We start from the raw sequence: 21,651 nt of genomic DNA, 5'->3' as shown, positions 1-21,651 counted from the left end.
GTGTTACTCCTTTATATTTATGAGGACTTTTATTGTCAACACAGATTATGCAAGTTAAAACAAACCAAAATTATAATGCTAGAGTCGATTTTAAAGTTTAATATTTAAACCGAATGTCTGTTATGTTTTATAATGAAATCAAAACATCTGAAACAGAAGTTGCTAACTAAAATACCCACAAGAACCAACAACGCAGGAAAAAGAGACTTTTATTTTAAAATAAAAAAGGAAGTTTCCTCCTTCACACATGATGGGAAGGTCAATGTGGAGGTTTTAAACTCTTGTTGTAAGATTTAGGAGCTTAATATTAATTCTCTGTTAAGTTTATCGTTCGTGTTGATAAAACAGCGATGTTACAGAGTTTGTGTAAATTTCACCAGCAGTTTGTTGGAGCTCTTCTGCCTTTTGCTGCTCGTCAGTTTACACTAGAAGCTTTACGTTCATCAGCACACGTGCAAAGAGCCCATTATGGAAGTGCCACAGCAGGTGAGGTGTTGGGATGCTGTGTTCACTGTGCAGTTAGAGAAAGTGTCTGCTGCTTTCTGTTTCATTATTCTATTATTCATTATTAAACCTTATTTTACAGAGCGTAAGAAATTCTACCAGGATGTCAGAATCTCTCAGGGTGAAGGTGAGTGTCCATGAAAAGTGCATGAAAATTGAACAGGTTTCAAAAAAAACCCTTTTGGTTACATTTGTTTAGAAATTTCAACATTTTCAAAAAATATTATTATTATTATTATTATTTTTTGCAAATGTGCATTTCCATATTTATTTAATCTTACAAACGAACAAAAAAGTGGTCTTTTGACATCACTGAAGACCTGCTCAAGGGACTTTTACTTACCAGTTCATTTGAGTTTTTAATAAATAAAGAAAAATATTATTTACAAAAATATTATTTTTTAATAGAAAGATTTTATAATTATTCAACTTCCAGAGTTTATCACAGTTCAAATTCTGTTTTAGAGACAGAAGATATGTAGTAGCTTTTTATTGACCTTAAATGCTGAAGAAGTTTTCCTGTTACTGAGGTGTTACTGATTCTAATACAAGCATGATGATGTAGCTGAGAACTGGATGTGTTTATGCTGAAGGTGGTCAGTTTGAGATCAACCTGGACAGGAGAAAGCTAAAAACTCCAGGTGGAAAACTTTTCACTGTACCCAATGAAGCCCTGGCCATCGCTGTTGCTACTGAATGGGATGTTCAGAAGGACACCCTGAAGTTCTACAGCATGCATCTTGTGAGATCCTTTAAATCAAATGAAACATGGATTGGTGAAATTATATTAATTATCTAATGTTGCATTCTTATCTGATGTTATAGACCACTCTGTGTAATACAGCTCTTGATAATCCAACGCAGCGCGACAAGGACCAAATGATTTCTGCTGTGCTGAAATTTTTGGAGACTGACACCATTTGGTATGTTGCGTGATTGTGACTGCCTTAGATCTCTTCATCTGGGAATAAACTGCATTCATATTAACCATTTATTTCACACATGAAAGGAAGCAGTGTTTGTAGGATCAGAGTTAAACTGACTCAGAGCTGAGCTCTTACCATTTCAGGGTTTATCAGAAAACGTATGATCACATGCTGCCTGACTCCCATATACATTTAGTTACAGAGTGGATGATCCTCCAGGTCTTGTTGAATTACAGAAGAATGAATGGGACCCTGTAATGGACTGGATTGAAAAAAGGTAACTTTGTTTATATCATTATTAAAAAGACATTATTTGTATGAGAAACATCGATCTGTATGTACAGAGGAAACTGTCAATGTACAATTTGTGTTTCATTTTTTTCAGGTACAATGTTGTTATCGGATCGTCCTCTAATATAATGGGCCCACAAATTCCAGAGAAGACCAAGGAAACATTTCGTCAGCACCTTAAATCTTATAATTTGTGGTCTCTGATAGGTATATCTTTCTAAACTTGGAAGCATTTTAAAATTATTTATTTTCTTTTAAGGAGTTGCGTGTAATCAATTTAAAAGACACAGACTGAGTTAATGTGGTAGCTTCTTATAAATGGATTATACTGTAATGAGGCCCTGTGCTATGGAGTATTTCTTTCTTTCTTTCTTTCTTTCTTTCTTTCTTTCTTTCTTTCTTTTAACTGTGATTCCACTTAAGCTCAATATGTGGTACCTGTATATCATTTCTGTTATATTTCATTTGTTTTGTATAATGGTCACAAAGATTACTGTTTGCTCTGTTATTAAATTAGCAGACTTGAAACAAATTGCTTCTTTCTACAGGGCTTGAGTATGTGATCTCACAGCTGAAGTCATTGATTCTGTCCTTTGGGCTGATTGACAGACATTTAACTGTGGAACAAGCAGTTCTGCTGTCTCGACTAGAGGAGGAATTTCAGGTATAATGATCCACATATCATGCAGGTTACCTTTTAAACCACACTTAAAATAACAATATTACATAAAGATAATGACATCTAAACTAACTGAAATAATAATAACCACAACATCTAATCAGTCTTTAAACATATTTTAGTGTCCAAGGCGAATGACCAGTCACTGTCTGTGTGATACTGTCGGTCTCACTTCCTCAGCATGATTTCTGAGTTGTTTTCATAGCATTAATAGCAGTATTTTTTTCATTGTCCAGTATATTTGTATTGCCTGAACATTTGTGTGTTCACACTTCAGATCCAGCATTGGGGAAACGTTGAATGGGCGCATGACTACGATATGTATGATCTGCGGTCTCGTACAGCAGCAGGAGCCTTGTTTGTGCATCTATCATCTGAAAGTTTCTCAGTGAAGAAAAAACTGCTTCAGGACTGATCTGACCTGTGCAGATGAGGCATAATCAATTTTTTCTCGGATTGTAGATTAAACTATTCCATGGCATACAATTATCATGGAAACAACATTTTGTGTAATATGTCTGTGACCTACATGCTACATTTTGGATGTTAAAACAAAAAGCTTTCTCTTCAGTGTGTTTTTGTGAATAACTTAATGTGAATGAAATGTTAACATTATTATTATGTTATTTTCTATGTAGTCTAGCATTACCATATCAGAGCTTCAGGATCCCTAGTGTAATTTTTTTGGTTACTGTTTGTACTGTTGACTCTACATGTCACTGAGTTTTCTTGGAGATCTCGAGGTCTCTCTCACCTCCTATCGTAAGAGCATATCAGAAAAATTTAACCCAGGTGTCTGTATGTGTGTATGCATGGATCCCTGTAATGCCCAATATTCCCCTCGTGTGTACATTTCTGTACATTCTCCAGATCCACCTTGAACCTGACCATGCTAAATACTTAAGAATGAACGAACGATGTTACATCTACATATTCTGTATGTTCTAATAAAATTTCTTTGAAACATGAAATATACAGTGTTTAGTGAATTGACTAATTGACTTCTTTTTTTACCTGTTATCTCTTAAGGTAAAATATTAGCTAAGTCTGTGGTGTACTTTAGGATCATGTGCTACATTAATGCTATCACCTCCTATAAAAGTCCAATGATAAGATTTCAAACAAGAACAAGGCCACATTTGTCAGCTAGTAGGAATAATTATCCCCTGATATATAGTGGTGTCATTAAAAAACAAAACCTTTATATGTACACATCAGTTTTATATATACACAATGTTTTAAATACAAAATGCATTATTTCCTCACCTGCTGGTGTCCTTTTAAAGTTTTTTTGTGATGGACAAGACTTTTGACCAATAAGTGTAAAGTCCAGCGTTGCGTCTTCCAATTAGACCGTGTGAGAGGCGGGGCTTCAGTGTTTACAGCTTTATTCACCGTTAGTCGATGGGATTGTTGTTGACAAGATGGAGTTCTTGCTGGGAAATCCTTACGGTACTCCGGTGGGGCAGTGCATTGGTATGGGATTTAGAAATAAGTGCATGTTCTATCTCTTACAGTAAAGTTAGACTGATTTGCTAAAAAAAAAAAAAAAAAAAATCAGCTGTAGTGTTGTGAGATGGTGCTAAATCCTAGCTCGCTAAATTAGCTTCATGTATTTGGGATTTTCCTGTGTATGAATTAAACCCCACAAATATGTTGACATGTTTATTCTATATATTCAGAGCTGCTGTTGTCAAAAGAAAGGCTAAAATGTTAGATAAAGAAGTGTTTCTGATGCATCATCGCTACTGAAGGGCATCACTGTACTGCCCTTTCCAGAGCTAGCTAATGCTAATGTAGTCTGCACCAGCTAGGTTTAGTGATATTATCACTGATACTTATACACATATAGCTCAGCATTTTATGACTGATTGTTAAATGCTATTTTAAACTCAGTATATTGTTTTCTCTTCCTTTTTTTTTAAAGAAAAAGCCACGGATGGCTCCTTACAGAGTGAAGACTGGACTATAAACATGGAAATATGTGACATCATCAATGACACAGAAGATGGGTGAGGAAAAGAAAAGAAAAAACATCAGAAGAGGGACACTTGTGGTCGGTTTTGCATTTATAGCAAATGGAAGTCGCCCAGCTCGATATTTATTTATCATGACTAATCAGTTGAGGGTTAAAGGTCTTGCTCAAGGGTCCCTCAGTGGCAGTGTGGTGGTGCTGGGATTCAGGTGTTTAATGACTTGTCCAATGTGCTACTAGTAACCCTAACAGTCCATGATACTAATAGCGAGGCTCCAGGACTCTGGGGTTTATGAAGCCGTGGCAGTGTATCTGTATGTATTTATTTATTTATTTGTTTGTTTGTTTGTTTATAAAGTGTCATCAAATTACGATAGCTCACGTACATGTCCTATCGAAAAATTACTGTTATGTCGTGTCATTCATTCCGAGTATGGTTACTAATAAAAACTAAAAGGGTGGTCAATATAATACCACAGTCTTCTTATTCTACATCTTAAAAACAAGGATCCTTGCCTGAAAAATGTGTGAGATGGTTGCAAATTAAGGAAAGACTCTTGGAGTTATGTTATTATATCTAGATTATTTTGCTGGTACAGATTGGGTCAAATTGTCCCCTTAGAGAGAAGAGTCAAATCAATACAAAGTTATTCTGTCTAGTCAGCTTTTTCCTGTACTGAAAAAATTGCCCAGATCCACAGAGCAGGGTCTCTGAATGGTTTAATAAGAATGAAGATGCTGTAAATGATATACAATGGCCTAGGTAGTCCTCAGATTCCAACCCAACTGAAGACCTATGGGAGATTTGGAAGCTGACAGCAATTGAAACATCACCATTGTCAAAACACCAAGAGAATATCTTTTAAAAAAGATAAAAGGCCATAAAAGCTGTTCTATCTGCATCTTGCTAAAACACTTTATATCCTTTAATTTAAAATCTGTTTTAAATGACCAAGAAGATATAAACTGTCCAAATGTGTGTGCCAAAACTGTAACACAGCTCTTTATGTTACTAAATATCAAACATATTTCCTAAATGTGTATGTGGATATTCTTTTACAATATCACTGCTATCAAATTTTGTTAGTCAGTATGTGTTACAGTACAGTAACTATAGCTGTCATAGATGCTGGTTTTATGTTCAGATAAAATATGTGCTGAATAGAAATAGAAATAAAACCTAGCATATTGTTTATGATTATAGAGTGTAACCAAAAAGTGAAATTACATAACTGAGCAAACCAGTAACTATACTGTTTCCTTTGACCACATGACAGATTTTTAAAATGACACAACTAAATGTACAGAATGCATCTAATTGTCTTCTTTGGTGACAGGCCTAAGGATGCCATAAGGGCTGTCAAAAAGAGACTTAATGGGAATAAAAATTATAGAGAAGTGATGCTGACTTTGACAGTAAGCAGATTTCTTTTAATACATAAAATGATGATTTTTATCTTGTTTATTTGGATCTCACTGATTATGCCACCTTTTCTCGTCTGTCACTAGGTTCTTGAGACATGTGTGAAAAACTGTGGTTATCGCTTCCATGCTCTCGTCACAACCCGGGATTTTATTGATGGAATCCTGGTTAAGGTCATTTCTCCTAAAAACAACCCACCAGCCATCGTACAGGACAAAGTGCTTGCCCTTATACAGGTGATACTAATGTGATGATGATGAAAATATGATGCTTTGTAATTTGAAGCACAGTAAATGAACTACCATGCGGGGGAAGGATCAGGAGAGCTTCTGGTAATGCTTAGTTACCAGAGACCATGTAACCAAGGAGACCTGGCAATGTGCTTTGTCCCAGGAGTTGCTTATAATCATGTGTGATCTGGTTACCTCAAGCATCTCAGGTGTCATTGACCAACTTGTTCATGTCAATGATAGTCTGTTGCTCTTTATAGAACTGCAGTGAAAGCTGTGACAGCTATGTAAAGATTCTTATAGTACCTTAAGTGCTTGTTATTAACTAATGTGGAAGAGAGTATGATCTTTTTTTTTTGTAATGTTTCTCAAAGGGAATTTTCCAGAGCTTTTCACACTGCAGAACAATTCGTTCTCACTTCACATTCATTTTCCTGTTCAACCAGTGCTGTGAATTGGTTTGTAAAAATATTGATAATATTACTTCCGAAATGTCCCCTTAATGTCTTGTATGTTTCACTCAGTACCTTTTTGTTCTTTATGGAATCTATTGTAAACTTATATGACAGATTCTATCTCTAAACTCATACCTTATTTGGTTTCTATCTATATTGTAGATCACAGCACCTGGATATGATCTTAATCTCCTTGGACTTAATTTCTGAGTTACACCCGTTTTATTGTATAATCACACTACGTTGTTGTTCTTTCTGTGAGGTCTGGCTGCTAAACTGATCATGTTAAATTACACTTATGTGTCATTCTGCATAAGTGGTGCATATACAGAGTTGGTAAAGTTTTTAAAAAATGTTCTTTTTTCACACTTAAAATTCTGTGAAATCACTGAAGTCAATGTATATTAATTATATTGTGTGCTGTGGCTCAGGCTTGGGCTGATGCTTTCAGGAGTAGTCCGGATTTGACCGGCGTAGTCCATGTTTATGAGGAAATGAAGAGAAAAGGCATAGAGTTCCCAAGGTCAGATCTGGAGTCCTTATCACCTATCCACACACCACAGCAGGTAAGATTCCTGCTGACCTTCTTGGCAGGGATTCAGCATGTTCCACATGAGCTACTAGCTGATAGAAGAGATTGTTTCAGGGTTAAAAATTGCTGTACACTGTTTGTAGTCATATTCTAGTGTGAAGGTATTGTGTCACTTGCAGTGTGCCTCAGAGGGGGATCCCAAACCCAGTGCTCCAGCTCAGCCAAAATCTGTCCAGTCCTTCTCTGCTCCTCCTGTCCACGGCTCACCTCAGGTTCCTAACCTGCATGTGTCTGGAGACATCAACCCCACCCCAGAACAGGTATCCTGTTTCCCTTGACACAGCACTGCCACATTAGTGCTTGTGCTTATAATGCGCTGACATGCTTTCCTGGCTGTTTACCATGAAGATTTCTAGGTTGCGCAGTGAGCTGGAGATTGTGCGTGGAAACACCAAGGTGATGTCTGAGATGTTAACAGAAATGGTGCCTGGTCAAGAGGATCCATCTGACCATGAGCTTTTGCAGGTGAGTAACTCTTGACTCTTGACTCAGAGTTTTTATTTCATTAGTTTATTATTGCACTGCATGAGCAGTTTGTGTTCTCAGACAATAAGTAAGTTTAATCTCTAAATAATGGACAACATTAACCTGGAATTCTTTTCTAGCTGGGTTTTAGAGAATAACCACTCACACAATCAGAGAAAGTGACTGTGTGAGTTCTGTGTTATTATGTTATTATTATGTTGTTATCTTGTATTATTCTGTACATTTTTCCTATCTGTTGGTAAGGAGTTGAACAGAACCTGCAGGTCCATGCAGCAGAGGATAGTAGAGCTCATCTCCCGTGTGTCTAATGAGGAGGTCACAGAGGAACTGCTCCATGTCAATGATGACCTCAACAACATCTTTTTGCGATACGAGAGGTATTTATTGTTGAGTGTTAAAGCTATATAGTTTATAACTAAAGACCGTGTCTTTAATAAGTACTTTGTGTACTTAGGTATGAGAGGTACCGGTCTGGTAGAACTGTTCATGGTGTCAATAATGGGGTAAGTTGTGTCGTTTTATCTAATTTATACAATTATTTAAGTTAAATGGTGAATCTGTTACACAGAACTGTTACTTTATACGTATGACTGTCTTGGCAGTGAAACAAGCTTTAAGGCAACTAACAACTGCATAACAAAACATCTCCTAATGTCTCCACACGCATCATATACAGTAGGATCATAATTGATCATATTGTCACAGTCTTTGCAGAGTATCTTTATGTCCAATTTTCCAGAAAATGGCTCGCCTTTAGTGCTTCACTACCTAACTATAAAAATATCAAATGACTTGCACGCCAGTAGTTATCTTTAATATGATATTGACTGATATTCCTTATTATTTTATAACCTTTTTTTGTTTAATTAGCACAGTATTTTTTCAATTTGGTTTGTGGTTTCCCACATTACCCACAATGCCATTCAACTACCTGCAGCAGGAGGTATCTAACTATCAAACTCTCTCACATCCTCATCTATATACTCTGCCTCAAACAGATAAGGTTCTAAAGCCCAACATTACTTGATTAGAGCCATTGTGCATGACATCTTGTTTCTTGCTAACTAGCCAAGCTAAACACTTGCCCCTAATTCAGTGCAGCAGTGTTGTGTAGCTGTATTGTTTTCTGTAACTTTGAGATTAATGTTTTGTTTCTCCACCACTTCTACAATTGATTTCTCATTGATAGGGTGTGGTCATGTTGATCATTATATTGAAAAATATCTCAAGATTGCTTTTGTGTGCCACTGACTTCCTTTTACTATGCCTTTTTAATAATGTGAGCTCCATTCTGGTCCAAGGTATAAAAAATCAGGATGGAACTGATATTAGTCTCATAATTATTGACTGAAATCAGAAAGATAAGAAAAAAGTATTGAAAAATCTCTTTAGCTTCATTGCTTCCTTTTAATTTTATTGGTAGCATTCATTTTGGAAAGCCCTCAAATCCCTAGACAACAGAGGCTCTGTGGGTTGTGTGTTTGTAGTGTGCGGATATATTATGATATTATTTGAGAGGAACGTCCACGAGTACTTCGTTGAGTTGATTCTTAATTTTTGTCTTCAAGGCTAAATACACATCCTTCACTACCTAATGTGTTATCAGTGTACAAATGCTAAGCCGTGTCAGATGCCCTTTCCTTGGGTCACGTCTGTCTGTTGCCCTATCTGTTGGTGTGTAACTGTTTTGTGTCTGCAGGTCCTGAATGAGGCCACAGACGACAACCTGATTGACCTTGGGCCGGGTTCTCCTGCAGTAATGAGCCCCAGGATCAGTGGCACTCCACCCTCCAGTCTGCCAGCCTCAGTTGCCCCTGTTCGCTCTGCTTCACCTGCTACTCTCTCCTCTCGACTAGCAGGCCTGGGTGAGTCTCTGCTTGCACTGATTCTCTTTGTCTCTTGTGTGTTAGCCCCAATAATAAAAATAGTAACACGTGGTCATAATTGACAAAGATGTGTGTTTTCAGATGTAGGAGCTGACAGTGTCAGCGGCACCCTGAGTTCTCTAACTCGCTGTCAGCCGCCGTCGGATGACTTCGACATGTTTGCTCAGACCAGGAGCGGCACCCTGCCGGACCAAAGGAAGAAGTAGGACTACTTTTATAATAATACTTTACTGTACGCATATGTGCCAGAGTTTTCTGGGCACAGGCAGATTTATATTTGACAGTTAAGTGATAATGCAACAACTAGTTTCCCTTGGTTTTGTTGTGCCATTCCCACTTACTCCATGATTAACTTAACTAATTTAACACATCTTATTCAGTTTGTGGATTTGAATCAAAATGTTCTACCAGTTTAAAGTTTTGACACACTGGATTACATGTATATACACTCATTGTCTACTTTATTAGGAATATCTATAGACCTGAACATTTATCTAATCATCCAATCATATGGCAGCAGCACAGTGCATAAAATCATGCAGATACAGGTCAAGAGCTTCAGTTACTGATCACATCAGAATGAAGAAACCTTGACCTTCACCATGGTTGTCGGTAAAATGCCATACCATGTCAGGACTCAGCCCAGACTTTGGCCACGTGTTTTTGTTTATGTTTGGTGTCACGTGTCTGCCCCGACCTTGTCCCCCAACCCCCCGTCTCTGCACACCTGTTCCTTATGTGCCTGATGGTTATTAGTATTTAGTTGAGCTGTTGTTATTAACTAATGTGAAAGAGAGTATGATCTTTTTTTTTTGTAATGTTTCTCAAAGGGAATTTTCCAGAGCTTTTCACACTGCAGAACAATTCGTTCTCACTTCACATTCATTTTCCTGTTCAACCAGGAATCCTCTGTTTTGTCCTGTTGTCCTCGTCTTGTCTAGTCGGTGTCCTAGTTTCTGTGTTTGTGGGTTTTTTTTTGTTTATTAAATCCTGTTTTCATTAAGCTATCCTGCATTTGGGTCTGTTTTATCCCCACGTCCCTGACACATATGGGCTGGTTTGAATATTTCCAGATACTGCATTTTTCCAGCATTTTTCCTTTTTCTTTTGTGCACATTAACTGAATCTGCATGATGCATGATGCATTATGCACTATGGTGCTCCTGTTTGGCTGATTTATATAAGTACATGAATATGTAGGTGTACATGATTGATTAATAAAGTGAATTCAGGGTAATAAAAGCAGTCAGTTAAAAAAAAACAACAAACAAACCAAGTTCTGTGGCATTTGATGCACCGTCACCACAAACATCCATTAAATGATCCGCCACCTTAAAGCACTTCATATCCTTCACACCATTAGCAGCACTTTGTGGTCATTTTGATGAATTTAATGACATGAAAGGTAAAAATCAGAGAAATATTTAGTGTCTCTTACAGTTTGTTTATCTTTTCTTGTCCAAATTATAGTCCACCGTTTGAAGACATTCAGGCTGCAAGTGGAGCAGCTCCTACTCTTGAGCTTAGACAACAGAACTCTGGCGGGGTGAGTGTGTGTGTGTGTGTGTGTGTGTGTGTGTGTGTGTGTGTGTGTGTGTGTGTGTGTGTGTGTGTGTGTGTGTAGGCTTATTGTATTATTGTTGTATTAGTATTATATTGTATTATCTCTTTTTGATGCTACAGTTTGTGTCGAAACAAGAGGACAGATCAGAATCAGAATTCGACAGATGTGATCATCGTTTCTGTTTTGTTATGAAATATAGTTTATTTTGAAGATTTTATATTTGAATATTTGCCTGTAATTTTCTTGGTGAACATATAAGGAAATGTAAAATGTCAGACCTGTTGTCTATGTGACGCTGTTATTTTTGAGATAATTTCAGTGTTTATTAAGAGGCATTGCAGTCATTTTAATTTTAAGGAATTTTAATTAAATTATTTATTTATTTATCTATTTATTTATTTGTTTGTTTGTTTTTTTGTTTGTTTTTTGTTCTTTGTTTGCTTCTGTCCCATGATTTGTCCATGACTTTGACCCAAAGTTCGCTCTTGCTCAGTCCTCTGTCATGGATGACATTGAGGAGTGGCTCTGTACTGATGTGGTGAGATGGGTTTTTGTTTTTTTGTTTGTTTCTTTGTTTTTAATTCCATCTTTTTGCTTCTTTTTGGATGCTGCATAACATGCTTTTCTGAAAAGAAATATGCTTTGTTAAAAGTATATTTCTTTTTTGTTTGCTTTTAATTGTTTAACCAAGCAGCTCTGCTGTCTAGCAACTTCTCCTAGGAGGCTTGTGGCCCATTAACAGCTTTTCTTAAATGTTCACATTTCATTTGGACTTTTGTGGATATTTAAAGGGTTTCATTTCTATTTCTCTGAAAATGCAAATAAACAAATTCCAATCTTGTTTACTATTAATTTTGACTTTTTTTTTCTGTCACTTTTAGCTTTGCTTTGTGCCTCAACTGGCAGTGGTGTGACTTCTAAACAAGCTCATTGTCTCTCTCTCTCTCTCTCACACACACACACACACACACACACACACACACACACACACACACACACACACACACACACACACACACACACAAGCTTTTCAGCCTGCTTACAGAACATGTCTGTATTTTTGATTTAATTTCTTTACTTTTTAAAAATTTTGTTTATATTTCTTTGACAGAAAGGAGATGATGGAGATGAAGGTGTGACGAGTGAAGGTATATAAATCTTATTGTCAGAACATACCGGCATAAATTTCAGTTTGCACAATCAGGCGATTGACAGTCGGGCATAAACTAGACAGGATTAAATTAGTAAGCATGAAGCAGGTGATGGTGAAACACTAGTCAGGCCAGGCAGATACCAATGACTTAGATTTGTCACCCATATTGTTGTCACTGTATGTTTAGATGAGCGCATTGTATGACACTGACTTCCATTGCTGTGTCTCTTTCTCCTGCAGAATTTGATAAGTTTTTGGAGGAGAGGGCCAAAGCTGCAGAAATGGTCCCCACACTTCCACTGGGTCCGAGTGCAGATCTGACCAGTGCAGCTGGCTCAGCTGTAAATCCGGGGAATAAGCCTGATCGAGCTGAAAACTCTCTGTTTGTCTTGTAAAAGGATTTTGGGACATTGGGTGTGTGTGTTTAGCCTCCTGTGTGTGGTAAGTAGGTGGTCCCGCAGACTCAGCGGCCCGTCTTTCCTCTGCTTCCCACATTACTACACAATCGACACTGCGGCGGCCGCCTCCTATGCAGTTTGTTTTCCTAGACTGGTTTTGTGAACGGATTCTAAAGACAGACGTTCTCATGAGCTTCAGACATTCATTTCTTTCTAAACAAATTCAACCCTAAGAATGTAGGCGGTCATTGATATTTTGTTGATGAAACACATGCCAGGAACTTGCAAAAAAAAAGCATTAACAAGAAGATAAGCTTAACATTTTCTCTACAAGTGAGCGATGGATTCTTTTGGGCCTGGGTTATTTAAATTGCAATTCCACAGCACAACGTTGCACAACGTTACACAACGTTAGCTAACACTAATGGGTCTGAGACATTTCCGATCAGAAGCAGGTGCTGCTTACACAGAAACATGTCTTATGATCAAATATGCACCTGGACACCTCAGGGGCACGTAAACCTCCTTTAACTAGAAAACCTTTCACTTTAATAACAGTAAATTTAGCAGATTTATCTATTATATTATCTAATGTCTCTATTAGATGAAAACGGACAGAGGGAGTTAGGTTTTTGTAGTATGTATGAATTGCAGTACGTGAACTTGGGAGAGTGGTTCATTTGATTTCGGTTACGTGAGCTCGGTTTTTTGGTCTACCTCGCAAAGCGGTGAGAAAGGGATACGGATACAGAAGTGATTGCAGTTCAGCATAAAGCACTCTTAACTGTAGTGACTGATGGAATGAGTCTGTTTTTTTTTTGTGCTGCTCAGGATAAAGTGTCATTAATTTAAAAACTTTTTAAGAAATCACAAAGCGATCGAGCGTTAATATGTATATTTAGTGTCATTTGCACCGAAGAGGTTTTTTGGCTGCGCACATTTTGCTCAGATGCAAATCTTAGCTGTTGTTATTCAAAATGCTGCCTGTTATATGAAACATATTCCAAGTAAATAGAGTTCAAAGCTGATGGTGACTGCAAGGCAGGTTAAATTGGATTTTTCTCTAGTGTAGAAGTGATGTCAAGCTCACTGCTGTTACTAGGAAATAAAATGGATCTGCCTTAATGAACAGAAGTCAGACAGCTAACACGAACCTATTTGGTCAAATTTGTAAATCTGTAAGTTGAGTATTTTGTTTGATACATTTGTGTTTTTATGTTGTGTGACTTACAGAATTGTCGTTTTTATGGACCAAAACTGCATATATCTGATTATAGGTGTCCAGAAGAATAGCCTTGATCAGGCTTTCCTGCATGGGCCAGCTTTTTAAAAGTGTGTGATTTCTTCCTGTACGTCAAGAAAAAACAGATCTGCAAATCTGATTTTAACATCAGAGAAAACTGCTATTAGTTGTCTCCCACAAATACGGAAAATATCTCTGATCACCTCATAAAAAAACGCCACATGGACAATGAAAATTGTAACTGGACTGATTGACAGGTTGATTGATCGACAGGTTGCAGAGGTGTTTTGAACTCTCCAACAATGGAAGCCCCAACAACTGTCCCATGTAGGTCTCGTCTTCAGATTTCCACGTGATCACGTGACACGCTCTTGTCAATGTAACTAAAGAATTTTGAGGTCATCAGAACATAAAATTTCAAACAAATTATATTTATTTCTCTCTATATATAACTACTACGTATTTAACATCAGTTAACTATAATCATTAGGGATGCCACAGACAAATTTTGGACAAGAATAGCCAAAAATAATACTTCCAGGTAAAAGAGAGAAGAAAACCCAAACCACTAAACTGAATAGGTCATAATAAGAGATAGCTACTTCCTGTAATCTAGCAAATTAGTTACCAAGCAGGAAATCTAGCCCAGGTGGGGAAAAAGTCATCAAATAATAATAATAAAAACACACAAAGGCAAAACAACAAAAATTGTGAATTAGGATAGCTCACATTATTATAAGTCCTGGCTATACATAGATACCATGTATACCTAGTAACGTGTTTAATGCATGAACACTAAACACTTAGATAAAAAGATGAAAAATATTGCATCCTTCAGGTAACTAGTAAGCTACAGCACAAGCACTTTAAATGTTAGATTTCAATGCTTTCAGTAGAAAACCTGGAAATTTCACATTTTTCACCTAAGTTTTTTGTTTGTGAACGACAGAACAGCAACGGTTTGAGGAAATTAAGACATCTAAATAAACATTTCCTAAACGAAATCGTGATAATTCCTGAATTTATCAATGCATCCGACTCATTAACGAAACGACACTGTAGTCTGTTGTGGCTTTGCAGATCTGGCTCTTTCCAGAAAGGTAATTTTGTCCTCCACTCTTCCTGCTTTGACACGATCGTCATCGTCGCTCATTTTCAGTCAGGAGTAACCCTGTGTAATGTTTGTCTAGTCTGTATATTAGCTCTCTATTTGTTGTGTGCTGAGTGGATAGACCACAGAGATGCATTATTTTACTGCAAAAACACAAAAATCGTGTACTTCCCTAAATTCTGAACAGTCTAAGTGTCCTGGAGGATTTCCTGGACACAGCATATGGACTGTTGGACAGGACGTTCCGATAGCTTAAATCGAAAGTGAACCAAGGCTAAGGAAGGTGCTGTTAGACGAGACAGAGACAGGACTGAGTGATTTGCTCAATGTTTTTCTCTGCTTAATCTTTATTTTTAGATTTGGTCAGTTTTGGTAAGAACGTCTGTTGGTACACAGAATAATGGTTTTTGACATTTGTTAGAATTTAGTTACATAAAGTACATTTGAAAATATAAGCCTTGGGGAAATTAATGGACAGTCCGTTGGAGGACATGTTGTAGTCAGTAGTTGTGAGAAATTCTTGGAATTTTATGAGATTTAAAAAAAAAAAAAATGTCATGTCTCTTTTTTTCATCATTTCTGGAGTGATTTTATGTTCAATTTATAAGACTGGAAAACATGATTATTTAACCCCCCCACCCCACCCCACCCCACCCCCACTATCACACAAACTACCACTGATCGGCAACGGCTTATAACGGATTCTTTCCTATACAACAGAAATAGAAGGGTTTGAAGGCCTAATGAATACTTCAGTCACATTATTTCCTGACTGATGATAAAAGCCTGGTCTACGATGAAAACCTTTATAAACACATATAACACTAATTCAGTTTGTTAAATCAAATACATGCAATTTTTGTGTATGGATATTTTACGTGTAGAGTAACACTCGTCAGCTTGTGCACTACATCATCAGCGTGTTTGGGAGTGTAAACTACCCTGTGGTCTACACGGAGAATGAGTGAGCGATTTAATTTGTCTTTCATAATGATAGTATTGAGGTGGAAAAAGCGAACTCGGTGATCAACTTCACAGCATTTGACTGTTGACTGGTGTTTATTTGTGTGATTTAAAAGCTTGTGTTAATAGAAACCTGAGTGTGTTTTGTGTGTTGATTTTTTTTTGTAAGCTTTATAGAGCCTTTTGCACCTCATGGTTCAATGATCATGACTATCATTTTTAAGATAAATACAAATCATTGACTTCACTGCAATAGAAAAGAGTTGCTTAAATGATCACATAGTGGTTTCTGTTTTTTAACGTAATGTGAGAAGGAAATGATTCATTTTCATATACACGTATGCGTAGTGCTTTTTTCCCCCTCTGGTTATATATTTGAAGTGTTATGTGTCTGTGTGAGCAAACTCACATTTCTGATGCAGGAAATGTTCGTTTTGGAGAGAAAGAAGAACAAAGCAAAGACATTTCGAGTGTGATTGTGTTTAAGCACGTGTGCGGCACGGCTAAACCGTACACTGCTGTGTACTGATGTGCTGGTCTGGGTGTTACTTGTTGTTATACCTCAAGTTGCACTCTGTGCTCTTTGTTTCATGCATGTGCTAATCTCCAATAAAACATACCAAGGTGGTGACCATTCATCCAGTCTGCTTTTTTTTTTCTTTCAGTGACTATACGGTGAATGTGTTCTTCTCTTTAGGATCGTGTCCAGGAAATCCGTCAGAGTTCATAAAGCCACATACACTTGAGCAACTATTACTCTAAAAACGCTGCCTGGTTTATTGCCTTAAATGATAAAAGCCTGTAATTTGGGAGGAATTAAGCTTAATTAAGAGTAAATCTCTCATGCTGTAGGCTGTTCTGATGTAAAGAGTTAAGAGAAATGCGGTGAGGAAATAAGAGAGTTCAAGGAGCAAAAACCTCATCAAAGACGTAATTACAGAAGTAATAATTGTTTCTCACAATTCAGTCAAATGATGATGATGAAAATTTGTATTCCAGTAAACACCATAGCGATAGAAATGTATTATTTTAATTGTTTTATATATTGTTTTTTGCTGAGCTAAAGACTCACATGGTATTTATAAAGTTTTCTACATAGATCTTAGGATTTTATTTATCTATTTTTTATGTATTTTCTCTCACAGTACAGGTCATATTATTTTGCTTGGACTTATGTCATTTCTGTGTACAGGTTTAACACTCATGTCTATATGATTTTATTTTCCACTGTCTCCCAAGGTCATTTAGGAAAAAAACTTTTATTTTATGAACTATCAGCTGTGTGCCAGGTATAAATCAAGTTTAAATAAATGTTTACATTGCCACAGAAAAATGCACAAAATTTTGAGTTTCTTTGTGATGGTAAGAATCCCATTAATGTGCCTCTGGCCTCAAGATATTGAACTAATCCTCATTAAGCAGCAAAAGCTTTTAGACATGTAGATTAATCTTCATCTTTAATCTTCAGCGAAAACAGACCGCAAGGAAATTATTATTAATCATGAAGGTAATAATTGTTTTGCTATTTCTTATACATAAACATGCAATAATACATTTTTTTAAAAAGCATATTTCTTATATGAATTATTGAGTCATATCAAAAAAGCAATTATAATTTGTGTAGAAAAGTTGGAAAGAGTTGTGAAAATTGGCTATTTATGTTTGTGATGTGGCTGCTGCAGCTGTCGCACACCGCTGATTTCCCAATTGCCTCTCTCTCCATTCTGTTTACTCTGCCCTAAGCTCCTAATTTCACCCATGTCATACTTGGTACCACATGAAATGATGTTATGCAAAAAAAATAAAAAATACTATAATATTATGAAAAGACACATTTTATTTGCATAGAATAAAAGCAAAACAATCCATATTTAAATTTTTAGGAAATATCAATCAATCTTGTGAAACATGACATGGCATTTTTTACACATGATCTTAAGTTGACATCATAAAGAAAGAGTCTATCGTGGCTCATGGCTTTGTTCTTTTTTTTTGTTTTTGTTTTTTTGGGGTTTTTTTAAAGCCCAGGCCTTGGAGCACTTTATGCTAAGTTAATTTACCCAAATATATCCACACCACAGCCCACAACATCAACAGCTCTGTTAATAGAAACCTGCTGATCCATAACAGTTCTACTGCAAGACAGGGGCTGGGGGCAGTGCAATATTAACATTAATATCAATGATCGATCAGGGGATTTGCAAGCCGGCATAAGGCATTTAATTATAATTGCATTGGGAGTGGTGTTGTAGTGGCAGCAGGATTTGAATAAGGTCACATCTCCTGCTAACCTTGCAAGTGTAATACTATATTAAATGCCACTCATGGTAAGTGTCTCGAAACCTTACTGATGTAGTCACACTATAATATAAAGGTTAAATTGAAAAATGTCCCCTCTCCAGCACAAATGCTATGATTGATACACCTTAGAAGGAAAATAAATGTTAACAGGCTTCCATTTTAAGCGTGCACTGTTATGAATGATATGTATTCTAATAGAGCGGCGGATCAAATTGAGAGAGACTCTGTTTCAGCACAAAGGAAAAGGTCAGTCAGAGAGATTATTCGGATTCGGAGAAGGTTAGACCGCACTGGTTTGGCAGCATGTTAATTACCATGTCATGGAAATACAGAATTTAAAATACAAAGACTGACAGATTTTTAATCTTTAACATGAACTGTTCTGACACTTCCGTTGTAATAATCTTTGTTAGGACTGATGCTGTTTTACAGTTTTCAGTAAGCAGCTGTTTAATGAAGAAAGCCATTAAGCCAAACTCAATGCTATGCTTAATGCAGATTTTATTCATTTAAGGTATATTGTACTTGTTCTTTGTTTTGGTATGTATATATCTTTTTTGTATTTGACAAAAAAAGGTTGATAAATTCGACATCTTGTGTCTTCTGTTTCAATTAGCGTAGTTTTCAGATTAGCATTAATCTACAACCTGATTAGCGATTTGTTTTAAGTGTCTGATCTGATGTTTGCTGATGGTTTTTTTGTTTCCAGAAAGCAGGTATACAGATTATATACAATATGAAATACAATATAATTACTGTAGTACACACATACTCTATGGTGGTGGTATTGCACAAAAAAGGTTTCTTTCTTCTAACCTACTGAATGATGACAAAAGCTCAATATTACATTTTACAGCGATTATTAAGTTGAAATCTGTCCTCTGTGCACAGAATATAATAGGAAGAAAGCTTTAGTGTGTGTGTGATTAGGGAACACAACCCTCCTGTAAAACAATAACAGGGTCAGCTTAAAAAGTTTTTTTTTTGTCGGCAAATGAGATATGGTCCATCTATAAATGTCTGACAGAGCAGTGAGCGTCAGGGGAAATTATATATAATTTAAACGCTGAAATGTGCAAACTATACGGCACCTCAGCTCTTCTCCAAGAGGGGGTGCAATACTGAACGTTTAAACTCCAAAGGCAGGTTAAACACATTAAATAAACCCCAACAGTCCACATAATGTACTGTGATAAGCTTAGGTCTGGAAATGATTTCAAACAAGCTAAGGAAACAAATTGATCATATAATAATACATCAATTATATGTCACTGTCAGCACAATAATAAAGCATAGGAATATGCTGTCATTACCTTTAACACTCGAAAGATATGTGAGTGAACTACAGCAAAACTTCCTTTATGTCTATTCTTCCGTTGCAAACAAACTTTACTTCCGATAATCGGAAATGTTTGTATAGAGAGATAATAGAATTCTAGTAACATGCCTAATGAACAAGGCAAAAAAATAAAATAAAAATCCACTGTACCATGAGTAGTAGTCCAAGCCATATTCTCTGTACCTACATTGTGATTAAGGATTGATCTCGAAAATACGAACTTGACACCATCATCATCATCACATTATTGTCCCAACTAATTTGCACCACAACTTAAAAAAGTTCTGTGAGGTTTCATGATTTTTTTCAGAGTTTTTTTAGAATGTGTAGTTCACAGGGTCCAGAAGTGCAGGTTGAGCTGCTGAGGCTCCAGGTGCTGTATCATGGCTCCTGCAGATCCGCTGTGTGGAGGTCTAAACCCTGGTGAGGGATCTGGTGTGGACAGGATGTAGTCGATGCTGAATTTGATCTCTGGCTCTGGTTTTCTGAGTGGAGGGTTGTGCTGGTCCACTCTGTGGTTTGAACTCTCTGGACAAAAGGAATCAGGATGAAGGGACTGCACCGGGGCATTCTGTTGGGGGTCCATGGGGCTGAAAGGTTCAGACGGCTCCCTGAAGCCCAAGCTTAAGTTACGTCGTCGCCGTCGCCGCCGTCGAAAGTTACCATTTTCAAAGAGGTCCAGCATGGACTCACAGCCTGTGGCAAAAGTCCAGTAATTTCCCTTCCCCTTCTCATTGCCCTCAGTGCGAGGTACCTGAAGAAAACAGATTTGTGTGTGTGTGTGTGTGTGTGTGTGTGTGTGTGTGTGTGTGTGTGTGTGTGTGTGTGTGTGTGTGGGTTAGTTAATCAGGTCAGTTAGGCAAAAAAGTTCAGAGGGTAAAACTCTTTTAACTCAATTAAACTCAAGTGCTTGTTACACAGATACAAGCCATGTAACAAAAGTTCAACAAAAGTACACACACTACTTAGCACATTTTTATTTAATTTAATTTCATCCTGGCATGAGGTTCTGCTGTATAAAATTTTGGCACTCTTCTTACCTTTATAAAGCAGCTGTTGAGGGAGAGATTATGGCGGATGGAGTTTTGCCAGGCTCTCTGGTTGGATCTGTAATAAGGGAATCTTTTCATGATGAACTCATAGATGCCCGATAGCGTGACTTTGTTCTCTGGACTCTGCTGTATGGCCATGGCTATCAGCGCAATGTAACTGGGAGATGAAGAGAGAAAAATTAGCTTGTTTGATGAGAGAAAGACACATTTAATAGTGCCAGAGGTTTCAACTCCTGAGGTGAAAGCACTAAGCAAATGTTAAAAAAAAATTCAGCGTAAATAATTACTCTTACTGTTTGGATAAGTGAGCTGCTTACTTTTACACATAAACTTTTAATGTCTGTGAATAATAGTTGCAACGTTTTTGAATCATAAAAAAATAGAAAATTCCATTTTCCAACAGCAATACTTATATTATTGTTGGACTAACATTTTATGAACTCAATCTCAAATTCCCTAGTAATCAAAATTGTTATATTAATCAGCTAATTTGTAGTATTATGATTAATACAAGCAATTTTCATATTTAAAGTAGTAATATTTAAAGAATTAGTAATGATTACAATAATTAAATTGCTCTATTGTGTAATGTTTATATTATTATTATTATTATTATTATTATTATATACTATTATATTTTTATTGTTGTTGTTGTTACTTGAATTGACTACAATCATTTTTAACAAAAGTCAATTAGAAATAATTAGAAGTACTAAATGTGTTATAATAATCAGTATAATTTTAGTATAATAATGTTAACAGCAAAAAAGTCAGATAATAATAATAATAATAATAATAATAATAATAATAATAATAATAATAATAATAAAGGGATTTAAGAAGAAACCAAAAACAAATACCTGTAAGCAGGTCTGCACACTTTCTTCTCCTCCTCAGTGCCACAGGAAGGATAATCTCCATCATAATTAAAGCAGTTGTAAGGGTACTGTGAATTGTCGAACATTGTGTGAAGTGCAGGATGAAAAATCACCTGCGATGGTAATTCAGTATAATTCAGGGCTGTTGAGGGCAGAAGGGAAGTTGGTGAACTGAGCATACTTCGGTGATGCCCTAATGTGG

The 21,651-nt window shown here is 36.6% G+C and overlaps 3 protein-coding genes across 5 annotated transcripts; 2 read left to right on the top strand and 1 right to left on the bottom strand.

Annotated features, from left to right (window-relative positions):
• The first annotated feature begins 232 nt into the window (after window positions 1–232).
• On the top strand, window positions 233–3,393 carry atpaf2 (ATP synthase mitochondrial F1 complex assembly factor 2). Its single transcript, XM_027137658.2, has 8 exons — window positions 233–486; window positions 587–631; window positions 1,098–1,246; window positions 1,330–1,427; window positions 1,627–1,707; window positions 1,816–1,928; window positions 2,270–2,385; window positions 2,678–3,393. Exons 1-8 carry the CDS (start codon window positions 351–353, stop codon window positions 2,813–2,815), a joined length of 876 nt encoding a protein of 291 aa, XP_026993459.1. The 5' UTR covers window positions 233–350; the 3' UTR covers window positions 2,816–3,393.
• Window positions 3,394–3,742: 349 nt separating this feature from the next.
• On the top strand, window positions 3,743–16,517 carry tom1l2 (target of myb1 like 2 membrane trafficking protein). 3 transcript variants are annotated; one of them, XM_027137657.2, is made up of 15 exons: window positions 3,743–3,876; window positions 4,328–4,412; window positions 5,713–5,791; window positions 5,885–6,034; window positions 6,915–7,049; window positions 7,195–7,335; window positions 7,424–7,540; window positions 7,805–7,938; window positions 8,016–8,064; window positions 9,261–9,426; window positions 9,529–9,649; window positions 10,918–10,993; window positions 11,490–11,549; window positions 12,123–12,159; window positions 12,405–16,517. In XM_027137657.2, exons 1-15 carry the CDS (start codon window positions 3,825–3,827, stop codon window positions 12,557–12,559), a joined length of 1,557 nt encoding a protein of 518 aa, XP_026993458.1. In that variant the 5' UTR covers window positions 3,743–3,824; the 3' UTR covers window positions 12,560–16,517. The 3 variants fall into 3 exon arrangements, with proteins under 3 accessions (XP_026993458.1, XP_047673253.1, XP_047673254.1); XM_047817297.1 differs by lacking the exon at window positions 11,490–11,549; XM_047817298.1 differs by lacking the exons at window positions 11,490–11,549; window positions 12,123–12,159; window positions 12,405–16,517 and adding an exon at window positions 11,131–11,483.
• Window positions 16,518–17,136: 619 nt separating this feature from the next.
• Window positions 17,137–21,651, bottom strand: foxl3 (forkhead box L3). Its single transcript, XM_027137552.2, has 3 exons — window positions 21,432–21,651; window positions 20,560–20,728; window positions 17,137–20,273 (listed from the first exon to the last, which is right to left on the bottom strand). Exons 1-3 carry the CDS (start codon window positions 21,626–21,628, stop codon window positions 19,851–19,853), a joined length of 789 nt encoding a protein of 262 aa, XP_026993353.1. The 5' UTR covers window positions 21,629–21,651; the 3' UTR covers window positions 17,137–19,850.

This window comes from Tachysurus fulvidraco, chromosome 8 (genome assembly GCF_022655615.1).
Source record: "Tachysurus fulvidraco isolate hzauxx_2018 chromosome 8, HZAU_PFXX_2.0, whole genome shotgun sequence".
In the NCBI taxonomy this organism is placed as follows: Eukaryota; Metazoa; Chordata; class Actinopteri; order Siluriformes; family Bagridae; genus Tachysurus; species Tachysurus fulvidraco.
Note: the sequence above shows the minus strand (reverse complement) of the source record. Positions and strands in the feature narration are given on the sequence as shown.